Raw genomic sequence first — 24033 nt, 5'->3', positions numbered from 1 at the left:
ATTCTAGTGAGTGAGAAGATGCCTGAGGAATGGAGGAAAAGTGTGCTGGTGCCCATTTTTAAGAACAAGGGTGATGTGCAGAGCTGTGGGATGATGTACGGATTAGAGACAGTGGCACTGAAGAGACAACAGGAAGCCGAGCTGGAGGTGGTGGAAATGAAGATGTTAAGGTTCGCTCTCGTAGTGACCATGTTGGATTAAATTAGAAATGAGCTCATCAGAGGGACAGCCAAAGTTAGATGTTTTGGAAACAAAGTTAGAGAGAGCAGACTTCGATGGTTTGGACACGTCCAGAGGAGAAATAGTGAGTATATTGGTAGAAGGATGATGAGGATGGAGCTGCCAGGCAAGACAGCGAGAGGAAAACCAAAGAGAAGGTTGATGGATGTCGTGAGGGAAGACATGAGGGCAGTTGGTGTTCGAGAGGAGGATGCAGGAGATAGGCATACATGGAAAAGGATGACACGCTGTGGCGACCCCTAAAGGGACAAGCATAAAGGAAAAGAAGAAGTTACATATTATTTTCAGTTTGCGAACGGTCTTGGTATGGACAAATGGAAGGATCGATGTTGTGCTTCTACTTGCATTTATAGAAAAATCACACACATACAGAATCACGCACACACACTTAAACAAAATCCCTCACACGCACACAGTAATACGAAATTACACACACACACACGCACACACAAATCTCAGTTGCTCACTCACTCACACACACAAACACAACCACACACAAAAACACTCTCCACTGGGTTAATGTGCAGTGCTGTACGTAATGTAGGTGTAGAGTGGGTGTCTCTATTTGCGGATTCAGCTGCGCTGTTTTAAGAGGAACATAAACAAGAGGGACGCCACCCACAGAGGCCTTTGCTATCAGTCTCGACAAAGTGGCTATTTTAATAATTTAAGTGCGTTCCTAGATATTTATAATTACTAGTAAAAAAGATTTGCTCTACTGACCTTGACATTCAGTTCAAATCTGTCGTACCTTCACTGAATACACTACGAGTCTATTATTTACATGGGAATGTTTTAAGTAACAACCTGATGTTGGACACAAGGCTTTAACAGAAACTCCTGAAGGAGAATGCTCAGCCAACAGTTTGTGACCTCAAGCTGAAGCGCACTTTGGTTCTGCAGCATGACAACGACCCAAAACACACCAGCAAGTCAACTTCTGAATGGCTTAAAAAACAAAATGAAGTTTTAGGAGTGGCTCAAAGAACAGACTTGAATCCGACTGAAATGCAGTGGCATGGCTTTAAAAAGGTCGTTCACGCTCAAAAACCCTCCAGTCTTACTTAACTTAAAAAAAATTTCAAGGAAGAGTGAGCAAAAATATCTCCACAGAGAAAGACGCATTGCCAGTTAGAGAAAACGCTTGATTTCAGTTGTTGCTACTGAGGGTGGCCCAAGGAGTTTACCAAGTTACCAGGTAACTTTGTATAGTTTTTCACGGCACTGTATTCTGCCAAAACAACTTTTTCTAGTGTTTGGGATGTAATATTGTCTCTAAGGTGCCTCAGTAAACGTGAAATATGAATTAAAATCGTCCATGTATTCCTGAGTTCCAGACCTTTTTCTGCCAAGAGGCCTGAAATCAGGTCATTCAAAATTCTCAAGCTTATCTGCGTCACTAGCGAACATCTCCGCCTACCTCTCCGCTCCCGAGCCACCGTGCTCTCACAAGTGGGTGGGTCTTCTACACAAAGGCAACCAATCAGAGGGGTGGGTCTTCTACACAAAGGCAACCAATCAGAGAAAAGCGGGCGGCCTTAGCCAAATATGGACGAAGCGGATACAGAACTGGGTCAAACAAAAGTAGCCTTTTCTGGACACTCGTCTAACAAAACCAAGGTGCTTTTTGAAATGAAACTGACATTTTTATACTAAGTCCATGTTTGAGAGTCACTATGGAGGTCTAAATAGACAAAATGTGGGACCGTTAACATGATCAGTAAATGGTTATGTATAAGCTTTGAGTGATCTATTAGCCATTGAACTTTTAGCAAAAAAGTGTCACACACGTCCTTGAAACACCTTAGATACGTTTCAAATATCAAAAAAATTATTGATTTTATACCATGATTAAATGAGTACACTACAATAAATTAGTTTCAACTGCTCTATTAGCCTTTGAACATTTAGTCCTCATTCAAGACACACGCGTCTTGAAAATAATGATTAAAACAAATACTAGACTGATTTTTTTAAAGGCTGTCCTGCAATGGACTGGCGACCAGTCCACGGTGTGTATGCTGACACTTACCCAAAGAAGGCTGGGAAAACCTTAAGCTTTGTCGTGACCCTAATGAGGACAAGCGCTATTGAAAATGCTTGGCTGGATGTTTAAAGAATGCTGTGACATGTTCATTCAGACAACTACAGATTAAACCATGGAAACCCATACAGCCATCATAGGAACTATCCCAACTGACTTTTGGTGAGAGGGGGAGTCACAGCTTGGAGCGGTCGCCAGTCAATCACAGGGCACATATAGACAAAATGGAACAATGCAGAGGGGGAGGGAGAGGGGCAGGTTTTTGTTTAAAAAAAAAAAAAAAAAAAAGTTATTTTATTTTTTTTAATCATTTTAAACATAAAAAAACAGTACTTTATAATGTTTTTAAAATATATATATAATAAACACAAATGTAAATGATTAACATTAATTATTAACTGAGAGGGCTTTGCATGGGGAAAAAAAGGATGAGAGGGGCCTCTGATATTCTTCTTTTTGTTAGAATTTACAAATGGAATAATTTCTATGAAAACTAAGTTGTTTTTATTAATTAATGGACCTATTTAATACTGTGAACATTGGCACATATAAACAAACAACCAGTCGCACTCAGATTCACACCTACGGGCAATTTAGAGTTGTCAATGAACCTACCATGCATGTTTTTGGGATATGGGAGGAAACCGGAGTGCCCGGAGAAAACCCACGCAGGCACGGGGAGAACATGCAAACTCCACACAGGCGGGGCCGGGGATTGAACCGTGGTCCTCAGAACTGTGAGGCAGACGCTCTAACCAGTCGTCCACCGTGCCGCCTAGTTATTCCATAGTTCTGGAATTGCAACTGCAGGAACATTTTGGTTGTTTTCTGATTATGTATTTAATTTTCAGCCAGATTTTGGCCCGTCCACATTTAGTTTGAAACCTGCGTGATTGACACATCAGCCTGCTGACGTCAGCGACAGAAGACACGCTTACAGTATTTCCTTATAATAGTATGCGTTCTTGACTGCTTTACAAATTGATATTATTGGTTTTTCCCCATTCCATCTGTTATTTTTACGCAAATTAACCAATTTAAAGGGACGAGAAAAGCTTGAGAACAAATCTATAAATGCACTTGAATGCTATTTCCTCATTCTGCTGAAGCAAGCTGAACGGCATAATTTTTGCCTAAATTGAAAGTCTGGATTTTGTTTAGACAATAATGACTGAAAATAGTGAGGCTAGGTACATTTGAGTAGGCTTCGATCGTTGTAATGCTTCGTTACGGAAGGAAGCCCCATAAGGAACGAAGGTAAGCGCCTGCATATTCGTTTCATTCATTCATTCATTTCCGTATTCTACCATTTTAATCCGTGACTGCATAATAAAATAGCCATGTTTTAGCATATATTTGAACATAATTTTAGGGTTTTGTTGTGTCGATGTAAGTGTGCAATGGCATATGATAGCAATATAAGGTATAATGCAAACTTGAATGAAGCAGTGTTAGGAAACTTAAGTGAGATGGTGGTTTTTTTTTTTTTCCCCTGAAAGGTTGTCATTTTGGAGGTGCGAGGATTCAACCTGACAGCACTGATCTATAAAATATGAGTAAATATTTCCACTTTATATTATAGTACATTCATTTATCCAGACTGGCTATGCAGCGAATTTGGTCTCCTGTTCTGTCGATGACGTCACACCAGGAAATAACGGCTAACTGATTTTAGTGATGTATAAAGTTCATTTCCAGAGCAATTAGTTATTTTCAGATTGCTCCAAAACTGATTGATACTATTGGAAATGACTGGCAATTTCATCTGGTCCTTTAAAAATACATTTGAAAAAAGAGCAAACATTTTTATATAAAAATCATTTAAATGAACGCTTTCAATGTCATCTTAATTTTTTTTTATTTTTTTTTGGACTATGCTATGACACAGGCCTCTGTGACTGACTAGCGACCAGTCCAGGGTGTCGTCTGCCTTCCGTCCGAAGTCAGATGGGACAAGCTCCAGCTCCCCATGACCCTGAAGAGCATAAGTGTTACACAGTCCTGCTCACCATTATTGACACCCATGAGGTTTAAGTACTAAATATGGAATATCTCCGGAGGAAAATTAATCAAGTGGAACAACATTTTTCTAAAAAGAACTTGCGTTTGATACAAAAGAGCAAATAATAAACAACATTTTATGGAGAGAAGAAACAAAAATAGAGCTTTTTGGCAATTCACACAAACTGTATGTTTACAGACGGCGCAATGAAGCCTTTGAGGAAAAGAACACCCTGCCAACAGTCAAGCATGGTGGAGCAGCCATAATGCTGTGGGGCTGCTTTGCTACATTTGGTACTGGAGGCCTTGACTGTATCACAGGTATCATGAAATCAGAAAATTATCAAGAGATTTTAGGGCGAAATGTCTTACCAGTGTAAGAAAACTTGGTTTGAGGCAAAGATCATGGGTCCTCCAGCAAGACAAAGACCCAAAGCACACAGGTATGGTTGAAAAGGGTGGGGTGTGGGGGGGGGGTAAATGGACTGTTTCAAAATCGCTAGCAATGAGTCTTGATCTCAATCCAATTGAAAGTCTTTGGGGGGGAGCTGAAATCTGCCATTGGGGAAAAGAACCCTGCAAATGTTCAAGAGCCTGCACAAATTGCAAAGCAGGACTGGGAGAAAAGACCACCTGAGAGTGCAAAACACTTATGGATGGATACAAGAAATGTTTGGAGGCTGTCATCGCTGCCAAAGGGTGTGCAACCAAATATTAAGAAGGGGTGGCAATATTGCGACACATGCTGTTTTCAGTTTTTTTTCTTTGAAACTGTAATGTCTACGTTTAAAAAAAATAGAGAGAGATGGAGAGAGAGACAGAGAGAGAGAGAGAGAGAGAGACCGACTGGTTAGAGCATCAGCCTCATAGTTCTGAGGACCCGGGTTCAATACCCGGCCCCGCCTGTGTGGAGTTTGCATGTTCTCCCCGTGCCTGCGTGGGTTTTCTCCGGGCACTCCGGTGTCCTCCCACATCCCAAAAACATGCATTAATTGTCAACTCTAAATTGCCCGTAGGTGTGACTGTGAGTGCGAATGGTTGTTTGTTTGTATGTGCCATGCGATTGGCTGGCAACCAGTTCTGGGTGTACCCCGCCTTCTGCCCGATGACAGCTGGGATAGGCTCCAGCATGCCCGCGACCCTCATGAGGAGAAGCGGCTCAGAAAATGGATGGATGGATGGATATATATATATATTTTGGTTAAATTATTTTGGATCTCCACTTAAAAGATCCTGATGATATAAGTTTGGTACATTTCCATGTATTTCTGAAGATATTATACAGGTTATACAAAAAATGAAGGGGTGCCAAAAATAGTAAACAGGACTGTAGAAAATGGATGGATGATTACGCCACAGGCCAAAACAAAAATGAACTGAGTGTCACAAACGCTTCGCACGCCACCACTTTTCTACGTCAATAAAAAATTGTTAAAAAAGTGATATGATGTATGTAAAACAGTGACTCTAAAGCGGCCTTCTTCCTTCGTGTCATCCGATGATTTCACTTTTCCATTTGGAACAACCTCCAGACGAATGTATGTCACATCTCATATATGCAGCCCCAATGCAATGGTAAATGATCTGACTTGTTTGGCACCTTCGACTTTGCTTTTGTGCAGCAAACATGAACGAGTTCATGTGTTGCCCTCCAGAGACTTGACCAAAGAAAATCCAGTGACCCGGAGACGATCATTAATGCCTCTGCAAACCCTCCACTGGATCACTTCTGAGGATTTCTTCAGGATCAAAAACATGGATGGACTTCAAAAGGTGCGCGTGTACAGTGCACTCACCGCAGACCAACACCAACAGTGACGCATGCATCTCGCAGCTGCACACGGACAACCTGCAGGACGAAGTTGGAAAACCACGCATCATCATACTACTTTGTAACATTATTACCAGATAGAAAACATGACCAAATGTGCTAACATGCCAGGCGACGGGTCTTTCAATCGAATTTCTTTATTGTATTCCCCCCACTTTTTTGCGTTAAAACAACCAAACTAACGATACTTCCATTTACGCCCGGTCATTAAACGTCGCAGGGAGGCGGACGCTCACCGCGTTGGTTCCGCTCAGACGGACGCTCCGGTGGCGGTGTCCGAACCTGCTGCTCTTCCTTCGGGTCCACTTGCTGCGGAACTGCGGGACACAACAAGAGGAGCTTGCGTCGCCTTGCTCCAGATCGACTCCGAGCGAGACTTCTCTGCTCCTGTGTGTGGAAACCCCGGCTGAAATCCTACTGGACTGGAGCAGAGCACAGAAAGAGTGGGAGGAGACACACGGGCGGTCCCACCCTGGGGGCAGGGGGCTCAAGTACTCACACTCTGTACTGAGGGGGGCAAAAGTACTCACACCTGGGCCTCGACTTAAGTACAGAAACTTGAGTCAAAAATTAAAAAAAACGGTAATAGTATAAGTACTGATTCAACGATTCTCTTCAATAAGTGGACAAACGGTGAGGAAAAACAAAATGGCAGGTGCATAATAGTTTCCCTTTTATTAAGTGACATTGTACTTGGACTGTGAAGAAAAAAACAACATTTCTGGACATGCTATCAAAGTACATGGACTAACCAGCACGTCTGTCTCGCTGTTCTGAGGACCGGGGTTCAAATCCGGCCGAGCCTGTGTGGAGTTTGCATATTCTCCCGTGCTTGCGTGGGTTTTCTTCGGGTACTCCGGTTTTGTCTTACATTCCAAAAACATGCATGGTGAGTTAATTGAAGTTTCTAAATTGTCTGTAGTTTATGATTGGCTGTTTGTCTGTATGTGTCCTGCGATTGGTTGGCGACCTGTTCAGGGTGTACTTCGCCTCTCGCCCAAAGCACACCTATATATATATATATATATATATATATATATATATATATATATATATATATATATATATATATATATATATATGTGTGTATACATATATATATACACACACACATATATATATATATATATATATATATACACACACACATACACATACAGATGGAACGGTCTTTCTTCCTCGTCCTTCGTGAGGATGGCGCTGTAGCGCTGAATCAGTGCCACGCCCTGTTCGGCAAAGTCGTTGACAACCTTGAGGGACTCGGCTCGGCGAAGGGCGAGCTGGTAGTCCTGGCGGGCCGGCCACTCGGCCGGGTCCACCTCAAGGAAGTCCGACGGGCCAAGGGCAGCCAGGAGAAACTTGGAGCTTGGCGAAGTCCGGCAGCGTCTTCCTCGTCAGGACAGTCAGGTCAGGCTCCAGTGAAATCCGCTTAGGCCGATCTTCCGCGCCGTTTCGGCCTCTTCTCCTCCAACGTGGTCCTCAGGTCGAACAGAGCGAGCGACACCAGCTCCTCTGAGATGTACCAGAGATGCCGCCCAAACGCCTTCGATGCCTCCGTTGCGATTTCCTTGTCCTTGTAGGACACGAGTGAGCGGTAGAAGGCCAGGTCCTGGGCCGGAGCACGGGTTGCCAGCGGGGCTTCGTATTACGCCGGCACGTACAGCGTCACAGTGAAGAGGACGAAGCGGGCCAAGTTCTTCTCCACCACCTTGGTGAGCTTGAACTGTCCGCGGAACAAGAAGATCTTCAATGCGTATATCAGTTTGCCCATCCAGCGAGCCCAGTAGTAGGCTCCAGGCTTGGACATACTGATTCCTCGAGGGGGAACGCCGCCAAGAGCGACGATCGTCAAGTTGAGGGGTTCCCGATAGTCATCGCGGGGCTGCGTAGCTTGGAGCTTCTCCTCGCAGAACATGATGACTTCGTCACTGGTGGGCGGGATCGGCTCAAACGCCGTCTGGTCGATGGACTCCCATCCGGCCTTGAAGCGTTTGAAATGTCGGGCCCAGACGACGGTGCGAAACAGGCGCCGAACGATTTGTCAGCCACAATCTCAAGAATGCGGCGCCGGCAGCCCCAGTGCAGGAGATTCTGCTCGAGCCTCAGCAGCAGCGTGGAGGATGTGGACAGCGCTCCGGTCAGATGTCCTTGTTCGATCGAACAAGGACAGCTGCAATCTGCGGGGTCACCGCCGAGGCTCGAGCTCTGCTGCGCTTTGGGGGAGAGGGAGCAAAAGAGGGCCTGGCGCCATCATCATTGCCGTCGTCTTGATCAGCCGTTTCGGTGGCACTGCTTGAGGAAGAACTTGCCAGTTCGACTGTGCCCTCTTCCGGGGCGGCGGTGCGCTTCCTGGATCGTTTCAAATGACACCTTTCAAGCGCCGCCAACTTGCCGGCCGTCCTTGTCGCGCTGCAAGGCGAGGAACCTCCGATCTTCCATGTTGAGAGTCAACTCAACATCCTTCATGGCGATGTCGAAGAGGAGGTCGAGACGGGTCATGAATTCTTCACGCTTTTTTGTCTCCGTTGGGGACTTGCGGCTCTTGTGTTTTCCCAGCGCACGCCACAGATCGTACTCATTTGTCACCTTTTTAGCTGCGTGGTGTTTTTCCTTCGTGGAGATCTTGGCCTTCTCCTAGAACAAGAACACCTCCTCCACCAGGAGGTTCGCCGCCTCCTTAACAGTCTTCTTTTCTTGATTGTGCAAGTGGAAGAACCGGCTCAGCACTTCCTTCAAGGAGGGCAGCTGCTTCCCCATCATCGGGTGGGGGTTCGGCTGGCCGATGAGCCAGACCTCCGTCGCTTTCCTCGTTGCTTTCGCGGTCGCCATGCTTGTCACTCGAATACTTGCCATGACACAAATATCACCTGAAACTGAGGGAGAACAAAATTAGTGAATAATAAAATATCGTAACTGAAATACAATTGACCACACAAAATATCACACACATTTTTTCTCTAAGGACAGAATTTCAAGGTGCAGCCGAGGCGTAGAGTGGGTCCGGTTTGGTGGCCTCAGTATTGAATCTCTGCTTTTTGCAGATGATGTGGTTCTGTTGGCTTCATCAAGCAGTGATCTCCAACTCTCACTGGAGCAGTTCGCACCCGAGTGTGAAGAATCTGAGACCATGGTCCTCAGTAGGAAAAGGGTGGCGTGCCCTCTCCAGGTCGGGGATGAGATCCTGCCCCAAGTGGAGGAGTTCAAGTATCTTGGGGTCTTGTTCACGAGTGAGGGAAGACTGGAACGGGAGATCGACAGGCGGATTGGTGCAGCGTCTGCAGTGATGCGGACTTTGTATCGGTCCGTTGTGGTAAAGAAGGAGCTAAGCCGAAAGGCGAAGCTCTCAATTTATCGGTTGATCTATGTTCTTACCCTCACGAGCTGTGGGTCGTGACCGAAAGAACAAGCTCCTGGATACAAAGCGGCCGAAATGAGTTTCCTCCGCAGGGTGTCCGGGCTCTCCCTTAGAGATAGGGTGAGAAGCTCGGTCATCCGGGAGGATCTCAGAGTAGAGTCGCTGCTCCTCCACATCGAAAGGAGCCAGATGAGGTGGCTGGGGCATCTGATTCGGATGCCTCCCGGACACCTCCCTGGTGAGGTGTTCCGGGCACATCCCAACGGGAGGAGACTCCGGGGACGACCCAGGACACGCTGGAGAGACTACGTCCTTCGGCTGGCCTGGGAACGCCTCTGGGCATCCCTGCGAAAGCTACTGCCCCCGCGACCCAACCTCGGATAAGCGGTAGAAAATGGATGGATGGACGTTTTTTCTCGACGTTTTAAACGAGTCTTTTGAACCCAACTTTCAAGTGCACTTTTTTCAAAAATTTCCTAACAAATGTAAGCTTGTTAATTTTTTATACTACTGCGCCAAATTGGCTTTGGGGCACCTCTTAAATATGTCAGATTGATCTGAAACTTCACAGGAAGTGTTTTCTCATGGTTTCACACCATATCCAGGCCTTCGCTCATTAAAACATTAATTTTTCAAATTCTCCCTACAAATAAGGACCATACATATATATATATATATATATATATACGTACATACATACATACATATACATATATATATACATATATATATATACACATACGTATATATACACATATATACACATACATATATACACATATATATATACATATACATATATATACATATACATACATATATATATATACATATACATACATACACATATATATACATATACATACATACACATATATATACATACATATATATACACATATATATATATACATACATATATATATACATATACATACATATACATATATATACATATATACATATATACACATATACATATACATACACATATATATACATATATATTTATACATACATATATATATATACATATGCATATACACATACATATGCACATACACATATACATATATATACATATGCATATACATACATACATATACATATTCATATATACATATATATATATATATATATATATATATATATATATATTCATATATACATACACATATATATATATATATATACATACATATATATATACATATACATATATATACACATACACCCTAATGCAGGGGTGTCAAACTCGTTTCTGTAGCGGGCCACGTTGTAGCTAGTTTCCTTCAGAGGGCCATTGTTACTGTGAAACCAAATGTTTTACCGCCTCATCATAATACATACACACAACAAACTGATGGATGATAAGTTTCAAGAGTTTCAAGAGGGATAAAGGTTTGTTTAACTGCAGTTCAAGTTATCAAGTTTGCTAACTGAAGAACAATGCCTTTATCTCATTATTTATTACATACAACAATGTCAATTTCTGGTACAGATCTTAGCAAGAATCAAGGAAGTTGACGCACATGATTTGCTTTCACGGGCCACAAAAAATTATGTGGAGGGCCAGATCTGGCCTTGAGTTTGACACTTGTGCCTTAATGAGAACAAGCGCTTCAGAAAATGGACGCTGATATTTTTTGCAGTTAAAATAGAAGCGTATCAGTTTGCCGGTATCTCAGAGCTGAAACATAAAGGAAGAACACAATACATGCATTATAAGGATGGTTTCGTGATGCTAAAATTTAATAGGATCAAGAAATGACCTAGTACATAATATAAAAACTGAACAAAAGAACAAATTTCTCTCTCTAGCTTTTGTCCATTAGTTTATTTTTGAGACCATTTATCCCAGAGGTGTCTTCAGAGATCTTTGTGCATCCAAAAAATGGACGCTCCCTTTGCATCTCTGTAGGGAGTGTCTGTGAGTGTCTGAATCACGGGTTCTCCTTCAGACAGAGGAGGGACGGAGGGAGGTGGTGGGGGTGGTGGTGGAAGAGGGAAGAAGAAAGTCGGAGGGAGTTGAGGTATTGAACAATGAGGAGGAGGTCCAGTAGTCCCAACTGAGTTCCCTTTTTCAACCTTTTGTGTTTGTTTTTGTATGTTAACCTCTACATTAGGTATCCGGGAGAACCTGAGAAGCATCTCCATTGGAACGAATGATGCCATGGCTCCTGCGTTCTGCACCGGCGTCGACAGCGTGTAGCCGATGTGGGCGTAGAAATGCTGCTTATCGTGGGTGGTCAAGCACAAGCGTTTGAACCCTCGCCTTTTGGCGTAGCGCTCCGTCTCCTCCATCAGAGTTCGTCCGTAGCCTTTCCCCCTCTCCCCCTTCGACACGACCACCGACTCGACAAACAGGCTGCTGCCGTGGCCTATGACTCTTGAGAGCCGAGCGTGTCCTAGGATCCTCTCTGCGTCTTTGGGACCCTGCAACAGAACTAGGCAGACGGGGAAAACTGGACAGGATTTCTGCAGGGAGTGAACGCGGGCGGCCTGGCTCCTCTGCCACTCTGAGTTGACCAGGTCAGCGCAGGGAAGCAGCAGGTCCGGTCGCATGTGAATCGGAATAACGCGCATCTCCTCTGCTGGTTGAATCTCTGATATGCTATTTGTTTCACTTTCATTATCCAACACTGAGGCCTCAGAGACTGTCGGAAAGCGTAGGTCCATAACGACCCTGTCTCCGGTCACCAGCATTCCAGACGTGGCCCTGTAGTGATCAGGGTTTGATCAAAGTCAGCCTTCATGCAATGTTAGGAAATGTCCACCTTGGACTAAAGTTGTTTTTAGAAACTACAGTGGTACCTCCACTTACTACCTCAATAACCTAATTTACTTGTACTATTGAAATGAATTGTAACACAATTAATCTGTTCCAGCCCACCAAAACCCAGCTTTGTTTTGCGTTTGAATATATATAGCACTTTATTGTAAAATACATACAAAAACACAATAAAACATACTGAAACTAAATGTAAATATATACACTAGTTTTATAAAGTACTGCATAATTAATAGGGATGTCCCAATCCAACGTTTTCACTTTTTAAACGCAGTAACAAAGGAATATTTTCAATGTAACCCGTTTTTTTAGAGTTTGAAGAATATATGCCTGAGATTATTGTTATAGTGCTCTTTTGTATGTGTTGATAAAGGGTTTTTATACAAATATTCATTATTTTGAGTGATGTAAGTGCCGCGAGTTCGATGCTAATTTTCGTTAACTCATCAATGGTGTTTTTCATTCACTGTGTGTCAGTTTTGAGGTAGTGATTTTTCTGAACAAAAACAAAGATAGACAAAGTCTGTGATGTATTTGAATATTCAATAGGTATAATTATTTTGTGATGTGCGTTTAGTTTTACACCCAACTTCCACCGTCGTGTCAATAAACGACTACGCAAGCAACATTCACACTTACTCCTTGCTACTATGTTAGCACCTGAGCAACCCGTTGTTATGGTCACCTGGGCTCTCCATGCTGTCCGGGAGCTGAGAGAATTGCTGTCGCGGAGCATGGAATGGACCGCTTGTATAGAGTGGTAAAATCTGAGATTTTAAATCCAGTCGGATCCAATCCAATAATCTTTTTTTTTACTGACATCGGACCGATTTCCGATATCAAAGATCAGATCGGGACACCCCTAATAATTAAAACGTGATACACCAGTGATTTCCAACTTTTGTGTCATGGTATATTAGTAGGTCAAGAGAGATCATCAGGTGTACCATGGAAAATGTATTTACTATAAATAAACAAATTCATTGTCACTTTGTTAATTTATGCCAGCGACAGTGAACAATTTCATGCTCTTCCACTAAATGGCAGAAGCCACTATTAACCTCTGTATCCACCTGTTGCCATTCATAAAAGAAAGCTATCTGTGTTCAACTAGGCCCGGATTTCACACTAAATAACACATTTTGTGGGTCAATTGAGATGAGATAACTTTTCAGTATACATTGGAAACCCGGTACTCACGGTAGATAGGGAGCAGACCGGACCGGACCGGACCAGACCAGACCACGAATTGCGGAACTGTGCAGATAAACGACGGCCATTATAAGAGCATTGAATTCCCCCCAATTTGTTTTTTAACCCCAAAAATTCTTGAATAAGCAATGACAAACTGCCAATAAGGATTTTCTGGTTTGGTACCCCCCATATAAAGACAAAAAAAAAAAGAGAGAATCTGCAGGTCGACCAAACCGTAAGTTTGCGGATGTTCACTGTGTATACTTTTTGAGACATTTTTGTGAAACCTTTCTAATGTGAAATATGTGCCTTGCCTCAAGTGGATATATGGCTCCAACTTGTGGCAAACAGATGCAAAGCAATTGGGGATGGAAGCGATTGAGAAAAAGGCGATTAAAAAGAGCAAGACAAAAAAAAAAGATGATCAAGAATCAACAAAACCCTCCCTTTACAAAGATTTGAATGCTCAATTTGTACAGTGCGAAATAGGTATTAATTTTATGTTTGTTATTAAGGTTGTTACTGTAGTTTCCAGTGCTGTAGAACTGCAGTGCAGTGATGTACAGATCAGTACTGAAATACTGATTCCAGATATCTGAACTCTATTCTCAAATCAAAATATCCATACTTTAGAGGCTTCAATCATTTAAGGTAATGTCTATCATTAACAGGAACAGCGTTGAAAGTACCTAAACTATTGGGATCTTGTCTTAATGATACAACAGTTAAGTGTCAGACTGCTACGTCAATATCCCAAACTACTGGTATCGCCAATATCAGCTTAAATTTTACCTTCAATACATTTGAATATGGTAGAAAAGTATATATAGTATATAAGTATATATATTATACATTATATGGTTTCATTAAACAAATATTCTAGTTTCTAGAGATGGTGAATTTGGGGTTTTTATTTGCTGTAAGCTATAATCATCAATTATACACATATCTTTTTAAATCATGATATATGTCACTTTGTGTAGCGCATTTTGATGAATTTCACTTTTTGAATTGAACTGACTAAATTAAGCTTTTGACACTATACTAAATTATTGAGAAGTACCTGGAGTGTACGCAAGATGAATGTTTCAGCATTTAATTGAGATCTTTGACCATCAGCTTAAGGTCCATGTACTAGTATACTCTTTGGCCTCACTAGTAAAACGCCTGTCTTACTACTTACTTTTTTCCCCACTACAGGACTGCCTTCTGTTCCGCTCCTGTATACCATTTCTGCACATTACTAGGACAACTAATTTCACTGCCATTGACAGCTTGAGAAGTCAAATATCCATGTTAACTGGGAAGGCTGGCAGGTAATGAGTTAATGTGGATTTCACGGATATTGAATAAATACTAAAACAACTGTTTGGAAAGCACTAGTGGAACTAGAGCACACCAGTAGAACGACTGTGTTTTAATGTTTTTTTCCCCCACTACTACTGGTCTGGCCTGTTAGTGTTACTAGCGCAGCACAGTAGTTTACTACGTAGTAAGGTTTGTGTACTAGAGGCCAAAAGTGACACTTGAAGGGTATGTTCGTAAAATTTTCAAAATACCTGTTTATCAAAATAGCATTGGCTAGAGAGGTGATACACAAATAAAATGAGCCCTAATTTGTAAGAATTGGATAAGCATTAAGGATTTTATGCCACTTTCAAATTTTCTTGCCCAGAAAGCAATGTAAATCATTAGAAAATGTGTGACTGAAACCTTGACTCTTTGGTAGAAAATACAAATCTTATTAGTTGTAAATGAGATGTTTTAACATGCTATTTTCAGAATTCTCAATGGCGTCCGCTCGAGCCATCTCATCTTCCGGGTCTAACTGAGAGCAAGCGCATAGTCAGAACTTACTTAAAACTTAACAGAAAACAAGAACAATTACAGGTTTTTTTTGGTTCTATGAATTCTATGAATGTGTGATTTTCGACGCCAAAATAATTTTAATCTTTGTCAGAAACGCCCAGAAAATCTCATTTGAATTGTAAATTTAAAAAACGATGTGGTAAAGTGATTTCCCAACAACGTAATCTGAAAAGAAACAAGTATTACCTTGCGCGAAACTATGAGAGGAGACAAATTCGGTGGACCTCGGCTAAATCCACGTGCCCGAAATCCGGCACAGCGCTACAGAAAGAGAATGGTGGCCGTTTTTCTGGATATAGGAAAATACCATACGCTTATGAGTAAAAGTCTGGATTGTCTTACTAATAAGGACAAAGAGCCTACTATTTTATATACAGTGGAAAACATGACTGACAGGTGTCTGTGGGGAGAGATGTCTCAAATGTATTTTACACAAATATACCCGTGATTTACACGTTTTTCAAATCCATGAATCAAAGCAAAATTTATATGTGTTTAAATGTTGTGTGTACATTTATCATGACTTATCATTTGTAAATATTAAATTCTGCTGGTGAATTGTTGAAGGTGCGTTCGTGGATCGGGGGGCACGTGCATTTATTTTTGAGGCAAACGTAATGTAGTTTTTCAAGATATTCACACGCGCACACAAATTGAGAATATTCACACATGTCGAAAGGCCCGTCCCGCCATCCGCTAGGCGGCAGTGACGCTATCTCCGTTAATGAGGACTCCAAGTCGTTTTTAATGGAAATCCAAGTCTTGGGTCCGACACTGCTGGAACCCCCGGTAAACTGACCATGGCTGAAGAAGGTGGACAACCGGCAGCCCCGTCATTAGTAAGTAAAATAAAAAGAAATCGCTTTCTACATCTTTTTCTTTCGGCTTGTCCCTTTAGGGGTCGCCACAGCATGTCATCCTTTTCCATGTAAGCCTATCTCCTGCATCCTGATGACAATGTCATCTGCAAACATCATGGTCCACGGGGATTCCAGTCTAACCTCATCTGTCAACCTATCCATCACCACTGCGAACAGGAAGGGGTTCAGGGCTGATCCCTGATGCAGTCCCACCTCCACCTTAAATTTGTCACACCTACACCACATCTCACCACTGTTCTGCTGGCCTCGTACATGTCCTATATTTTTCTAACATACTTTTCTGCCACTCCAGACTTCCGCATGCAGTACCACAGTTCCTCTCTGGGTACTCTGTCATAGGCTTTCTCTAGATCTACAAAGACACAATGTAGCTCCTTCTGACCTTCTCTGTACTTTTCCATCAACATACTCAAGGCAAATAATGCATCTGTGGTACTCTTTCTAGGCATGAAACCATACTGATGCTCGCAAATACTCACTTCTGTCCTGAGTCTAGCCTCCACTACTCTATCCCATAACTTCATTGTGTGGCTCATCAATTTTATTCTGCTATAGTTCCCACAGCTCTCCACATCACCACTGTTCTTAAAAATGGGCACCAGCAAACTTCGCCTCCATTCCTCAGGCATCTTCTCACCCGCTAGATGTCTATTAAACAAGCTGGTCAAAAACTCCACAGCCACCTCTCCGAGACGCTTCTATAGCTCCACAGGAATGTCCTCAGGACCCACTGCCTTTCTATTTTTCGTCCTCTTTAATGCCTTTCTAACTTCCCCCTTACTAATCATAGCCACTTCCTGTTCCACCACACTTGCCTCTTCTACTCTCCCTTCTCTCTCTCATTTTCCTCATTCATCAAGTTCTCAAAGTATTCTTCCCATCTATTTAGCACACTACTGGCGCCAGTCAACATATTTCCATCTCTATCCTTAATCACCCTAACCTGCTGCACATCCTTCCCATCTCTATCCCTCTGTCTGGCCAACCTGTGTAGATCCTTTTATCCTTAGTGTCCAACCTGGCATACATGTCATCATATGCCTCGTTTGGCCTTTCCCACCTCTATCTTTGCCCTATGTCGCATCGCAATGTATTCCTTTCGCCTCTCCTCGTCCTCTCAGTGTCCCACTTCTTAGCTGACCTTTTTCCTTGTATGATTTCCTGTACCGTGAGGTTCCACCACCAAGTCTCCTTCTCTCCTTTCCTGCCAGAAGATACACCAAGTGCTCTCCTGCCTGCCTCTCTGATCACCTTGGGTGCAGTGGTCCAGTCTTCTGGAAGCTCCTCCTGTCCACCGAGAGCCTGTCTCACCTCTTCCCGAAAAGCTGCACAACGCTCGTCCTGTCTCAGCTTCCACCACATGGTTCTCTGCTCTTCCTTTGTCTTCTTAATCTTCCTCCCCACCACCAGAGTCATCTTACACACCACCATCCTGTGCTGTCTAGCCACACTCTCCCCTACCACTACCTTAGAGTCGGTAACCTCCTTCAGATTACATCGTCTGCACAAGATGTAATCCACCTGAGTGCTACCTCCGCTTTTGTCGGTCACCCTATGTTCGTGCCTCTTCTGGAAAAAAGTGTTCACTACAGCCATTTCCCTTCTTTTTGCAGTCTACCACTACCTGTCCCTCCAAGTTCCTTTCCTGGATGCCGTACTTACCCATCACTTCTTCATCACCCCTATTTCCTTCACCAACATGTCCATTACAATCTGCACCAATAACGACTCTCTCTCTGTCTGGGATGCTCAGAACTACTTATTCTAGCTCCTTCCAGAATTTCTCCACCTCTCGGTCACATCCTACCTGTGGGGCATAGCTACGAATCACATTATACATAACACCCTCAATTTCAAGTTTCAGCCTCATCACTCGATCTGATAATCTTTTCACCTCCAAGACATTCTTAGCCAACTTTTCTTATAAAATAACCCTGACTCCATTTCTCTTCCCATCTACACCATGGTAACATAATTTAAACCCTGCCCCTAAACATCTAGCCTTACTGCCTTTCCACCTGGTCTCGTGGACACATGATTCTCCTAATCATCATGTCAACCAACTCCTGAGATTTTCCTGTCATAGTCCCAACATTCAAAGTCCCCACATTCAGTTCTAGGCTCTGTGCTTTCCTCTTCTCTTTCTGCCGAAGAACCCGCTTTCACATCTTCTTCTTCGACTTCGGCCCACAGTAGCTGAGTTTCCAGCTGCGCGGTGGATGTTGTTAACCTGGGCCACGACCGATCCGATATGGAATTCTTTGGATAAACGATCATATTTGTTTGGCAAAGTTTTAAGCCGGATGCCCTTCCTGACGCAACCCTCTGCATTTATTCCGGTTTGGGACCGGCCTACAGTTTGTATTGGCTTGTGCCCCCCATAGGGCTGTATTTTACTGTGCCATAGGGCTGCATAAAATCGCCTTCCACATCTGTCAGCAAGATACAAAAACCAGCTCATTGTTAGTGTTTAAATAACACCAGTAGCTAGCTCTCAATCTATTTGATAGTCTTTGCTCTCAACGGAGACAGCAACACTGCCGCCTAGCGGATGGAGGGGCGAGTCTTCCCACACGTGTGAATATCTTGAAAACTGCGTTCAGTTTCTCTGAAAAATAAATGCGCGTGCAAATGATAAGTCATGATAAATGCGCACATTAAAAAACGTGTAAATCCCGGTTACGTTTGTCTCACTCCGTTTGAGACAAATCAAATCAAAGTGTCTACCCGTAGTTCCTGGAGAATTTGTCAAACCTCAGCGTTCATTTGCGTACAACTACAGAAAGTGACGATAGGCGAAGTTGCACGCTCAGCTGATCATGGTAACTTTCAGCTAAGGGTGTGAACGGCGTAACGAGCACAAGTTCCTAGTTAAATTTAGACATTTTCCTTACCAATACTACATACCTGTAGTTTATATACGTCCACTATAACGTTACCTACATTTTCCGTTTTGCGCTCAGTCGCCGGGACGGTTCGCTCCTGAAACAGCTGAGCTTATCAGCAGTTGGCTTCGTTGCACTACTAACGGATAACTGCTCCAGGATCAGCTTCATGGCGACAAACACTGCAGTCTCCAAAAGAAAGGGAAGGGAAATGCGTGGCTAGCGTGATTCACGTCTGCCACCATACGCGCAGGAGTGGTATTGCACCTACATGTGGTGTGGTATTGTATTGTACTACTGTATATAGTCCAAACCCCAACTAAAGTTCAAAATATACCGATGCCTAACATGAATCAATTGAATTAATGCTTCCAACTTCAAAATGCCTTGATCCCAAAAACATCTACATCACAACAAAAACAGAACAATTACCATATGCAAAAACTGTTTTAACAAAAAGTTTGCTTTATTTTTCTTTTGTCTTTTTTGTTTTTTTCATTCAGGACAACTCATTCAGATAATAGAGGAGAAATAAGCACTAATCATTTTTTATTAGCTTTTTTTCCCGTTTTTAGAGAGATGGATGAAATTATCAGTTGGTCAAAAAACAAAAAAACAATACATAACATAACATACATTAATAATTAATTGAATACAATGAAGTGATGGTGTCAACGATAGAACAAAGTCCAAGAAATGGAGGATGTTATTGTTTTTACCACTTTCTCTGTGGTACTGTAATAAACACCAGCACTAACTGAACTCAATCAACAACAGATGAAGAAATGGAGTGTCCTTACTTTGTTTTGAACCCTGACCTCTCAAGGAGGAAACACTTTTTTTAATATATATATTTAAATATTTTATCAAAGCTTCTGTGTTTTTATGTTCATAAAAGTTTTCTAAAACTTGTCTTCATTACTTTTTTTTTTTTTTTTTTTTTTTGCATTTTCCTCGAAATGTTTTAAGTTTGTCAGCTCCATTTTGTGTTTTTGCAAATGTGGTTTGTTTAGTTAAGTTTACCCCCTTGATGTGCGTGCGTGCGTGTGCGTTCATGCGTGTCCTTGGCTGAGGCAACTCAGAGCTGTTATAGCTAATGTGAAGTGAATGTGAATACTGCCATATAAAGCGTGAGTAGTGACGCGTTTCTGAAAACGTCCTGTATGTGTGAGCACGCATTCATTGTATGTCCTACCGCTGCTTTTACCTGCATACAGGTGAATGCAGCTAAGACACTGGTGCTGAAAGCTTGAAGCTTGTGTGGAGTGAAGAAAAAAACAAAACAAGGTTATGGCCAACTGAGAGTGTGTGTGTGTGTGTGTGTGTGTGTGTGTGTGTGTGAGCGCACGTGTAGATTTATTAGAGAGTGCATGTGTAAGAGAATATCTAAGTGGTTGTGTCAGTGTATGTGCAAAATAAAATTGTCTTTTATTCCTTTGCATGTGGGTCAAATACAATTTCTCATGTTTGGACAGTATGGGTAAAGCTTATGATGTCGTGTGTGTGTGTGAATAGAAGGCACGCAGGGTGGAGTGGGAGGCTCAGCCTTTCAGGTCCAAGCTCGAGCCGAAGAGGGCCACCAGCTGCTCCTCGTAGTGGGCGATGTTCCTCTTCATGATCTCTTTACAGGAGCCCAGGAGGCGCTCAAAGGCTTGCACATCTATTACTGCAAGAAGGAGTGCATCATGTGTGCAAGTGTGAAGTCAACTCAGATGCTAAAATATCAAGATTAACCATTTCACTGATCTTATTTTGTTAGGATTAAATGAATTCAAAAACCTTGAAGGTATGAATTTGGGGAAATTAAATGGAATTCAAAAATCATACTTAAGTGGTACCTTGACTTGGTCCAAAACAATTATTTTGTTACGTTTTAAATAAAAAATATCACCGTATTGTAAAATATAAAGAGAAAAACATAGGAGAATATAAATAAATAAAGCGGTTTCATGAAGTTTAATTAACCCAAAATTCTCACTCACACAAATAATAATACATTTGTGTTGTGTGCTTTTAAGGAGCGTGGCCCAGTGTGTGATGTCGGGAGCTTAGTTGAGTGTCAGCATCCGCTCCATGCTAGTGTTTTCATTTTTTAATAGTGTTTGACTGAATTTTCTGTTAAATAAACAGGTTAAAGTGCATCAGCGACTTTTGTTTTCGCTAAACTCAAGCAGTGGCATTATCTGAAGCTCACTCATAACTTAAATATTGGCTCACAACAAAGAAAAATTCGACCAAGCAGCTACACATCACTCAAAAGGTAAGTTGGGCACTTGTAAGTCAACGTACCACTGTACTAGTTATTTTATCATTTATTCCTCAGCCTGACTGACAACTGTGGTTGTATGGGTAGTAAATTACTTTTGAACAAAATTAATGAATGATATAATAGAATGCAATGGAAAACAAATAGCCATTTGTTGGAAATAGTACTGTACAAAGGATGCGATGTGGTGGTGAGTCACAGTACACTGCATTATTGAGAACTCAAAAGCCACTTGATATTAGAATGACAACACCTAGCTCAATTTAGCAAGCATTTCATCACAAACACATTTCAGGAGGAGGGTGGTTCAAATAATGCATTGTACATTTATAAATTTAGAATTTATAATAATGTATTTACAAACCCAATTCCGATGAAGTTGGTACGTTGTGTAAAATGTAAAACAGAATACCGGTACAATGATTTTCCAAAATTTCTTAGCCTATATTCAATTGAATACACTACAAAGACAAGGTATCTAATGTTTCAGGTGATGAACGTTAGTGGTTTTTTTGGTTGCAAATATTCTCTCATTTTGAATTTGATGCATGCAACATGTTCCCAAAAACCTTGGACACCAGCAGCAAAATACTGGGAAAGTTGAGGAATGCTAAAATTGAAAAATGTAAACAGGTGGGTGTCATGATTAGGTATAAAAGGAGCATCCGTGAAAGGATCAGTTGTTCGCAAGCTATCATGGAACGATGTTCACACTTTGTGAACAGCTGCATGAGCAAATAGTCCAACAGTCTAAGAACAATGTTTCTCAACGTACAATTGTAGGGTATATTTCACCATCTACAGTCCATAATAGGCCTGTTACGCTAATTATATTGCTTTATCGTTTGATAAATATAATGGACATGATAGGTTTTCAGAACTCGATAAATTGTCATTGTTGTGGTGACGCGGCGTGTGGCTCACATAGTGAGTCAATGGAGTTGGACTGTTGTGTCATTAGCCACCAGTGGGGTCATGGAACACTGGCGGACCATTACACTCTTGCCGGTGTTGCATGTGCAACGCCTACATTCAGACAACAGACACACTTAAGGGAAAGTTAACTGTTTGTTGTGTTAGCAAATGACTCGCCTGCCAGCTAACGAGTGTGGCCACAGAATGGTGAGCCATAAGCGGCCAAAGCCACACGACGCTCTCCGGCCCTCCTGAATGAATTTTGTCCTCCTCGCCCGAGGGAAGAAGGCTGTGAGGCTACCGGCATGAACGCTGTTGTGCTGAACCTCCAGTGGCTTCTCTAACTGCTGGCAATGGGCTGCGGATCTCGTCCGTTTTACCGCTGCCTCGCAACACAACATGCATGGGTGCGAGACGGCAAGATATGTTGCCCAAATAACACAAAACACAGTACACTTCAGCGAAGATGTTATTTTTCAAGTTGTAGGCAGTTTCATGGCCAATTGGCAAAATACTGGTAGAACTGGATGAAGTTATTTATGAACAAGGAAGTGCAATTCTACTGAATGGAATAAGGGCGCTTGGTTTTTATATAGTGGGATATACGCACTTCGCTCTGAGTTGTTGTGTGTTTAGTCCCCAATTAACACACACGGGGACGTTAACTGTTTATTCAGCCAATAGTTGACTACAGCGAACGTCGAGGTGTATTTGATTGATAGGTGAAGGGGTCATCTTCAGCAGACCAACCACACAGAAGCCAGGTTTACATGGAGACGTTTTGTCATTCTTATTGAAATCATTCCAATTGAAGATCTCTGGTCAACTGTTTATATGTGAGGGGATCTATTCCATTTGGGTGAATTCATGTGCGCTACTTGGAACAGCAGTGTGACATCATTTATCAAGATAGAGGTCCATCGTTTATTCAGCACAGTAGTTGGGATTGTTTTTATACATTTATTGAAAAACAAAATGCTTCTTATCCATTTGGCAAAAGGAATATTCCACCCCTGTGAAACCGAATGAAATTCCATTCAGATTCGGCCTACTTATTCCGATTGACGTTTTTATATGGAGCATTTTCATTCGGTTTGGGCTTCTAAACCGATTACAATTGGAATAGAAGGCTCAATGCAAACCAGGCTGGTATTGCAGCTCTATTTCTTCATTTCAAACCCAGGCGGATCCATATCACAGAGTAAAGGAAAAACAATTTAATAGAGAAACAAGAAAGGAAATTATAACAACAATAATATGAATAAAAAACAATACTGATTTAAGAGCAAAAAAATATATAATAATAAGGGCAGGCCTTATTTTTCGGGGACAGATTATAGTCTTAAAAAATTTTTATCGTAACAGGCCTGGTCTATAATACTGTATCATCAAATTCAGAGAATCTGGACAAATCTCCGCATGTAAGCGGCAAGGCCAGAAACCAACACTGAATGCCTGTGACTTTGATCCCTCAGGTGGCACTGCATTAAAAAACGGCATTATAGTGCAAAGGATATTGCCACGTGACCTCAGGGACGCTTCAGAAAACCACTGTCAGGTAAAATCTACATCCACAAATGCAAGCTAAAACTCTACCAAGCGAAGCAAAAGCCATATCTACACAAAACACAGAATCGCCGCCGACTTCTCTGGGCTCAAGCACATCGAAGATGTACTGACGCGAAGGGGTAAAAGTATGCTGTGATCTGAACAGTGCACATTTCTCATTGTTTTTAGAAATTAAGGATGTTGTAGCCTCAT

The 24033-nt window shown here is 42.1% G+C and overlaps 3 protein-coding genes across 8 annotated transcripts in view; all 3 read right to left on the bottom strand.

The window, feature by feature from the left end:
- Window positions 1–6507, bottom strand: part of lamb2 (laminin, beta 2 (laminin S)) — a 64307-nt gene extending 57800 nt beyond the window's left edge. For both annotated transcript variants that reach the window (XM_061680569.1, XM_061680578.1), the window contains exons 1-2: window positions 6353–6507; window positions 6082–6134 (exon numbers count right to left, since the gene is read on the bottom strand). In XM_061680569.1, coding sequence (XP_061536553.1) covers window positions 6082–6112 — 31 coding nt within the window. In that variant the 5' untranslated portion in view covers window positions 6113–6134; window positions 6353–6507. The remainder of the gene's footprint in view (window positions 1–6081; window positions 6135–6352) is intronic.
- Window positions 6508–7260: 753 nt separating this feature from the next.
- LOC133404553 (N-alpha-acetyltransferase 80) lies at window positions 7261–19234 on the bottom strand. 3 transcript variants are annotated; one of them, XR_009768842.1, is made up of 2 exons: window positions 19150–19228; window positions 7261–8989 (listed from the first exon to the last, which is right to left on the bottom strand). XR_009768842.1 is itself a non-coding variant. In XM_061680552.1 (2 exons), the coding sequence occupies exon 2, from the start codon at window positions 12175–12177 to the stop codon at window positions 11341–11343; it is 837 nt and encodes a 278-aa protein (XP_061536536.1). In that variant the 5' UTR covers window positions 12178–12190; window positions 19114–19234; the 3' UTR covers window positions 10934–11340. The 3 variants fall into 3 exon arrangements, 2 of the variants coding, with proteins under 2 accessions (XP_061536536.1, XP_061536527.1); XM_061680552.1 differs by lacking the exon at window positions 7261–8989 and adding an exon at window positions 10934–12190 and having other exon boundaries at window positions 19114–19234; XM_061680543.1 differs by lacking the exon at window positions 7261–8989 and adding an exon at window positions 10934–12190 and having other exon boundaries at window positions 19150–19217.
- A 185-nt stretch (window positions 19235–19419) lies between these two features.
- prkar2aa (protein kinase, cAMP-dependent, regulatory, type II, alpha A) overlaps window positions 19420–24033 on the bottom strand; it is a 65196-nt gene continuing 60582 nt past the window's right edge. Inside the window, exon 11 of one of the 3 annotated variants that reach the window (XM_061680529.1) lies at window positions 19420–20757. In XM_061680529.1, the coding sequence (XP_061536513.1) occupies window positions 20633–20757 (125 nt within the window). In that variant the 3' untranslated portion in view covers window positions 19420–20632. The remainder of the gene's footprint in view (window positions 20758–24033) is intronic. The other 2 variants (XM_061680521.1, XM_061680512.1) reach the window with 2 other exon arrangements.

The sequence above is a fragment of the Phycodurus eques genome, chromosome 1, assembly GCF_024500275.1.
Source record: "Phycodurus eques isolate BA_2022a chromosome 1, UOR_Pequ_1.1, whole genome shotgun sequence".
Taxonomy (NCBI): Eukaryota; Metazoa; Chordata; class Actinopteri; order Syngnathiformes; family Syngnathidae; genus Phycodurus; species Phycodurus eques.
The sequence above is the reverse complement of the archived record's forward strand: the minus strand, read 5'-3'. Positions and strand labels throughout refer to the sequence as shown.